Source organism: Eurypyga helias, unplaced genomic scaffold, assembly GCF_000690775.1.
Source record: "Eurypyga helias isolate BGI_N326 unplaced genomic scaffold, ASM69077v1 scaffold171, whole genome shotgun sequence".
NCBI classification, from domain to species: Eukaryota; Metazoa; Chordata; class Aves; order Eurypygiformes; family Eurypygidae; genus Eurypyga; species Eurypyga helias.
In genome coordinates this window covers 18,082-25,956 of record NW_010228703.1, presented here as the reverse complement: position 1 = coordinate 25,956, position 7,875 = coordinate 18,082, and the positions used below count along the sequence as shown (strand labels likewise).

The 7,875-nt window shown below is 38.4% G+C and overlaps 1 protein-coding gene across 1 annotated transcript in view; it reads left to right on the top strand.

Moving 5' to 3' along the window:
- The window catches only part of UBE3D (ubiquitin protein ligase E3D), a gene marked incomplete at both ends in the record, with an annotated part of 49,665 nt that extends 42,112 nt beyond the window's left edge, over positions 1-7,553 (top strand). Inside the window, one exon of the mRNA XM_010159984.1 lies at positions 7,415-7,553. Coding sequence (XP_010158286.1) covers positions 7,415-7,553 — 139 coding nt within the window. The remainder of the gene's footprint in view (positions 1-7,414) is intronic.
- Positions 7,554-7,875: the final 322 nt, after the last annotated feature.

Here is a 7,875-nt window from a genome sequence, read left to right as displayed (position 1 = left end):
AAAATATTATTAATTTATATATAATTAACATATAATTATACATGCTGTAGTAAAGTATATGTACTATATATATGATGTAACTTTTTTACAAGGATTATATATATCAGTAACTTTCTTACAAGAATGCTTTACAGGAGAGAGTATTTAAGACTACTTGGAATTATAGAAGTTCAGTTAAATAAACCTTCATCCTGTTTCTATAGTAATGCACTGAATAAAATTAAAGTTTAAAACTTAGAGATGGAGCTTCTGTTGTTGGTCACGGTAGTCCATTGCAATAAATCTAAAAAAACACCTCCTCACGGGGGTCCCTCTGTCACTACTCTCTGTCTTCTTACTTCCCTTGATATGATCCTCTTCTCTTGCTCATTTTCTTTCAAGGACACCAGTGCATTAAATTTCCATTCTTTCCTTTGTTGTCTCTTATGAGAGATTTAATACCTGTTGGTTTGGGATACCATGCGGCTAATAAAGATCCCAGGGAAGATTTGCTCAAAACCCACATCCTCAAAACTCATGTTGAGGATGAATAATGGACAGTATTAGAACAAGAGTCCAGATGTATCTTTTAGGAGGGAAGTAGCGATTCTTTTTTTTTTTTTCCCCCCAAAGGAATTTGCTGTAGGCTGTGGAAGCACTGCATTTCTTAGTGTTTCATATTATTTAAATTTTGGCAAGAGTTTAGTAGCTAATGAGCTTGCATTGATTTTTATGTCATTTTTAGATCACTGAAAGGATAATTAAAAGTATAAATAACTTAGCCTCCCGGTATATTAAGTATATAGACACATAATCAACCATAATTTCAAATTGGTTTTAGATTAAATCGTTTTTATGAATAGTTATTTAATTTAGCAGGTTTGTCCTTTGATTCAGTTAAGTAATCTGTCATTTATATTAGAGCTGTAGATTGTGGAAAGGGCAGCTTTAAGAACAGTCAGTGAACTCTCAGAGTCAGGGCTGAGCTGCTGTCAGCTTTTATACTGAATTCTTCAGCACGACCTTGATTCAGCAAAACACTGAAGCCATAGCTAACGTAGTAATCTCAAGGGTTTCACAGCATTTGGAGCCCTAAATGCAGAGCACATTTACCTAGGTTGGAACTCATCAAGTCAAGTTAATCCAGTGCTCTGGTAGCAACACTGAGTAAAGCTCCAAGTTAGAGCTTTTTCATTTTCCAGTTTTGGCCTCTGTAGTCTGCATGTATTTCTGTGTATTTATACAGGTTAATGTATTTATAGAAGGAGCTTTGTAAATCAGAGGTGGTGTTAGGGCTGCTCTGGAAAAGGGGAGAAGAGCTTACCTGTTCCTCTTCAAAAGCAGACTGACTTTGTCGGTTGCTGAGGCAGGTGCATTTTGAAGTGAATCTCATGCATGATCACTACTAATAAGTGGCCTTGGCACTGATGGAAGAGGCTTCTTTTGAAAGAAATGCACTTTCTTTCAAAAGAAGTCTGGAAACTTTTCTCCAAAAAGTTTCTTTTTGGAGAAGTCTGGTCCAGTTTCTCAAAATCTTTGGAGAATCCTTATGATTTTTTTCCTGGTTTTGAAATACAAAGATTTCTCTTGCTTCATTGGCATGCTGTGCATATTGTGTTTTTTTGACAAGACTTAGGATGTTATGGGTGGGTTCCATGACCTGATATATCTCATGCTTTTGGTGTCTTAAACCTTGCTTTTATGCACACAGTTTTCAGTGTTACTCTGACTTACGTGGGCATTGTAGCAATTCATTGTGATCAGTTGTATAATGAGCAGTAGAGAAATACCATTCTCTGATGCACAGTGAATCAAATGTGCTTATCTGAAAACATTGTGATCAGTTACTTCTGCTGGAGAAGTATATGTCTTACCTTTAGTCTTACCCAAGTAGTTGTTTTCAAGTTTTGCTCATCTCTGCTTTCAGAATTAATTGGCTGAATTTCATATAATATTTGCTGATTTATTTTTTTGAAGAAATCCAGATTTCTCTGTATTTCCCATTATTATTGGCTAAGCAGCTTTGAAAATACCACTTCATTTTTTAAACATCTTTCACATATTACTATAGGAATTTTACTTTCCTAGCTGTAGTTCTGTGAGTGGTTATGGGTACGTGAAAATCATACCATGCTGTAAATGTCTCCTTCAAACAACCTGTTCCTTACAGAAAGCATTGAAAAGGACAAGGGCGAAGATAGTCTCAACCTTTCATCTTTATTTCTAACTTGTTTTGAATGCTCTATTCTGACAGTTTAACACATAGCACGTAGTTATTTCATATCAACATGTAGTACAGTAGCCAAGTATCTTCCCTCTTGAATATTTTACTCGGTTCACTTTCTGTATTACTTCAGTTCAGTTCTGAAATGTATGCTAGAAATATATTAAACAGTTTGATTAGCATTCTGCATATGCAGTTCTTTTTTTTCTCAAAATGAACATTATGTGAAGGTTTTAATTGTATCTTTTAATCTCATATCAGAAGGGGGGAGTTTGAGGTGTCACTTTAATCTGCAGAGGCTGCATCTCAAGTTTGGTTAAAACTGGGAAGACCTCTGACTCTTGCTTTTACTGGGGATCATCACCAACCCTTCTTCCTGCCCCAAAACTTAAGACTTTTCTCGTTATCCTGAACTGGCAAAATTGAGTGAACATGTTTACTTCACTTAGAGTAGTTGGTTTTGCTAGATAGAAATGTCATTATTGAGTTTATTCTAATGTTGTCCCAGGTAAACATCACGTGATCATCTGGCTGAGCTCCATCAGCAGCTTTTCCTGTGGAGTAACTAATGTGGATCTCTTCTTACTACTCAGGCACTGATTTTCACAGAAACATGAAACTTCCCAAACCTATATATTAAAAGTCTTTCTTAACAAAATGTGGTTGAAATAGGCAAAGAGGTTTAAAAGTTCTGGATAAGGGGGTGATAAAGAAAAGGAGAAAATGGGAAGGATGGAGTGACAGACAGGATGCTTAGAATGATTTTGGTTTTCCTGTTGGTGAGATCACTGGCAGGCAAAACTGGATGATGATGATTTACAGAGGTGGATTTAATGTCCTGTGAAAAAATTCACTCTGACATGTCCTTTTCTTAACTAAGAGCATGCTCCTAGTTTGGACCATTTTACTGAGTGTGTTTTACTACATCTTATTGTTTTAAAGCCGGGTTTCTAAAGCTGACTCACATCTCCCTCAAACGCTGTCAAGGTCAATATGTAGTGGTGAGATTTTACCTGTCATAAAGTCAGTCCAAAGCAGATGCAGTCTTGTGTCCTGCGGTGATGTAAGGAATCTGTGCAGAATTTATGAATTTTATTTGATACTGAGGGTTGTATTTTTTTTACCTCAGACTGGGAAGTCCAGGATCCCAAGGCTTCTTTGTAAAGTAGAAAAGTTGAAGTGTTTGCAGAAGGAAGAAGATAAAATAGCATTATTTCTCTTGTTAACCTCAACTTCCTCCAGCTAACCTGTCTCTGCTCTCCCTTATTTCTTTCAACCAGGATAACATACTGTGCTGTACTTCCTGGGAATCAGGCTGGCTCTTGCCTTTACTCACAAAAGGGGCATGTTTGGCTCTGCCTGCTGTCTCCCATGAGAAGCTTAGAAGCAAAAATTCATTGCCGAGTAAAGCTATTAAGGAGCAGGGATTTTTTTCACATTCATGCAAAGTTCTGTCTACATCCAAAATTACCATGCGCACATCTGAGTCATACTGGTTTCTTTCCTGTCTTCTTCCTCAGCCCTTCTGAAACCTCCTTCTGACAATTTGACCTATCTTAATGAATTTCAAATTGTTTTTTTTTTTTTTTTTTTTTTTTTTAAGTAAAATCAGGAGACCAGAAGTCAGGTCTGTTTACATGGGTGAGGAACTCTCAGCCAGCTCAGATTGCTGGTATTCAGCACTGAGCTTATGGGCTGAGTCGTCCTCCGTGGTTCTCGCTCTCCTGAGGAGCACTGTCAGCCAATACTCCTCAGTAAACAGAAAGCAAACAGCCTTCTCACCTTTGCTGGAGGTGAGACAACTCTCCTTGTACAGAAGGGTTTTGTGAAAACAAGGTGGAAAAACAGGAGGGGATTTATGGTTTTTTTCGCTTTTGTTTTAAGCATAGACCTTTTTTTCCTTCCTTGCTTCCGGTTGGAGCAAGTCCAGAGGAGGCCACAAAGTTGGTCAGAGGTCTGGAGCCCCTCTCCTATGAAGAAAGGCTGAGAGAATTGGGCTTGTTCAGCCTGGAGAAGAGAAGGCTCCGGGGAGACCTTATTGCACCTTCCAGTACCTGAAGGGGCCTACAAGGAAGCTGGGGGAGACTTTTTACAAGGGCCTGTAGTGACAGGACAAGGGGTAATGGGTTTAAATTGAAAGCAGGTAGATATCAGGAAGAAGTTCTTCCTGGAGAAGGTGGTGAGGCACTGGAAGAGGTTGCCCAGAGAAGCTATGGATGCCTCATCCCTGGAAGTGTTCAAGGCCAGGCTGGATGAGGCTTTGAGCAACCTGGTCTAGTGGAAGGTGTCCCTGGCCATGGCAGGGGGGTTGGAACTAGATGATCTTTGAGGTCCCTTCCAACCCAAACCATTCTATGATTCTATGATTCCTCTACAGTGAAGATTATGGAAAAATATTCCCAAGAGTAATAGGGGTAAGAAGAACAAAGAGACAGTGAAATAAATATAGCAGTGACTTCCTACAACAACTTGTATTAAATACTGCACATGAGTGTTTCTGGGGCAAGAAAGTGCTAGGACACACATGGTTTGTTTGTGATAAGGGAATACACTGGAATCATTCAGGAAATATTAAAAACTGAGTCATTAATAAACAGGAAATGCAATATAATTAGGCTAAATGTCATTATGCAAACAGTCATTTCCCCAAATAAACCAACAGCCACTAAAAAAAGCCCTACTGCAGTGTGAGGGTTGTAAGACTTGGACTTGAAAATGAGGAGGCAGCTCCAAAAAAACCTCAAGTCAAAACACAACAATAGAATCAAGTTACTGAATTAAGTTTTGATGTTTTGAATATTGCTTGGTGTTCTGAAAAGTTTCTTTTCAGAGAGGGTGTTGATCTGTGGAAACGCCTCCCCATGACCCAGAACCTCACCTGCAGCCTCCAGACTTTCTAGCTGTGTTTGGAAGTGCCTGCACAGTGCTTTGTTTAGACTTGCTGATTTGATTGAAAATCCCCGATTTTGTTAACTTCACCTAAATTGGCGTGTATCACCAGACAAGATTGTAAAAAATGTAGAACAAAGAGCTAGCAAGGAACATATAAAGGTAAGTTTCTAATTATGTGTGTAAATGAAGTTACGAAGTGATAATGAAATCTAAAACTCAATCCTGGATTACAGTTAACAAGACTCCTTGGTTGCAGGCTGCTCAGTGCTTATCATCTAGAGCTAGATGTTCCTCCTGGAGCGTTTACGGAACCCCTGGACAGGGCTGCCTCTCCTGGTCTTGGCCACTTGCAGAGTCTTTTAAAAGAATCCTGCTTCCTTCACTATAGACAAAGTATTTGGGGCTTAACTGGTGAATTGTACCTTTCAGTAGTCAAAATAATCAAGGGTGCCTATTGTAAACTGCTCAGCTTTCCTGTCCCAGCAGACAGGTATTTTTGTGGTAGTCATAAACAGTTTCTCCAGCTCCGTCTGGCACAATATGTGTCCGATGACATACTACGTATTATGAAGGCTGTTAATGTGTGGCAGGTTTTGGCCTCTGTCCTTTGTTATGGTCTCAGCCGTGTGTGGAGACCTTAAGTGATGCACTGCCATTAAAAATGACAGGGGGTGCCTGGCCCAGACTGCCTTCCTTCTTCTGCTTACCATGTACAGTTTAGACCTCCTTGTATCGAAGTGAGCCACTCACTTTGGTGCAGGCTGAGAAAAGATGTAGTACATTTGGTAATTTAGAAGTGATATAATACTCTTCGTCTTTTATTGTGGATTTTTTAAAAGAAGAGTGAGAGAGAGCGCTCCTTTTTTTTATGGAGATGGGAGCCCCTTCAACCTTGTGTGCATTATAGGTCCCTTACATGCCCAGAGATAAAGGAGGAAGGAGGCAAAAAATGTAAAGATTAAGAAAAAAACAAATAGTTAAAATTTAAGAAGCCAGTTTCAGAAAAATGGAGGTAAGAAAGTGAAAATACACCCACTCTTTGAAGAAAGATGTGTAAATTTTGCTAAGTAGAACATCTTCTAGAAGAGCTGAGAAGGTGCAAAGAAGAGTTAATAATGGAAATATATGCAAAACATGTATATGCAAGCCTATGTCTAAGAAGCAGGACTTTACAGAGAATCAATGAGTTTGGCAGACTTGAAACCATCCAGAAGAACACTGGTATTGTGAAGATAGCAATTGCTCAGTTTTCACCATGCTGAATGTTGGGGTGATGCCTACTGTTTTCGGTGCTTAAAAAAAGCACGGCTGTTTCTAGATAGGACATTGAAATAAGCTGATAGGCTCACAAGCAGTGTCCCAGTCAGAGTAGTATATTTACAGAAGAGCTGGGTCAATTGAAAAGTGAAAGCTGATGCTAAAATTATTTATTAAAATCATGAAGTCTTGGATGTAGAAGGGTAGCAAGCATTGTCTTCCAAAGTGATGCTCTCAGTTCTGCTGAGAATAATTGGCATCTTGCTGTGTAGTATCTGATACTAGCCGCTCAGATAAAATTATTAAACTAAGTGGATCACTGGTCAGTCTGACAGTCTGGGCATTAAGGAAGAAACAAGCCTGAACAGTAGGAAGTGGAACATTCCTGTGTTTTGAGTTAATCTTGTTGAACTAATCTTGTTCTTCAGCACGTGGTAGATGGAACAGATTATAGAAATCTGCTTTCAGAGAATGCGTTTTTTATGAATAGCTCTAGAAATCTTAATTCTTGTAATACATTGAAAGCAGAAAGCTGTATAAAATGAACTGGTATTGAGCTTTGCGTAGTATAGACTGTCAGTAAGGTTTCAGTCAGAGCATCATAAACATGAGTTTTGAAATGCGTGTCTGACCTCCTGCCTTTTCAGAAGTGAGAAAGAAGTTCTCAGAAAGTGTTTCTTTCTAGAAACAAAAAGTGGAGGCATTGTGTTGTATGTAGAATATATGGAAAAAGCCTATATGATGGGAAATTGCTGATGGCAGATGAAATTTGGTTCATAAGTAATCAAACTTTGAATTAGAAACATGAGCAAATTGCTCTAATGTATGCTAGGTTTTCCTTTCACATTAAGTATCTTTTTGAAAGATTGGTGTTACGGGTAGGGTACTCTAAATATACCTTGCATTTCTGGCAAAACAAAATTATCTGTGACTTCTGCGGGGAAAATGTGAAGAGCATTTTTCATCACAATGCTATGACACATTCTAATATTTATTTGAAACAGATTTTAGATATATCCTAAGAGAATGAAAAAGTTGTGGATTTTTTTTTTTTCTTTACAGCCTTGCTGATGCATGGGAAAATGATATTGGAGTTCATCCTTTAAAGTTTCCATCAGAAACATGTTTAGAACTACTGCTGATACTGGGTTTGAGTACTGCCTCGCTGCCACCTTCACTTCGATGCCTGAACTCTTTTCAGGTAAGGAACAGCTGCTATTTCAGTATAAAGGTGTTGCTTCTAGGAAAAAGAGAGATCCCTGGGGCCTATAAACCCTTTCAGAGTGAAGGTTTGTCTTTTGTGGTTGCATGACTCTCCATTATATTAAATATAGCAATGGAGAACTGCTTGTAGTGCTCAGTTTCTTCCAGTTGATTTAAATGTAGACTGAGGCAGGAAATGTCATTGGATTTTTAAACTGTGAATCACCATTTAAATTAAATTATTTATTTAAAGGAATTTCATCAGAATTAGGCTGGAGTAGCCAGTATCATTGATTTGTATTTACCATTTGTCTGAAAGT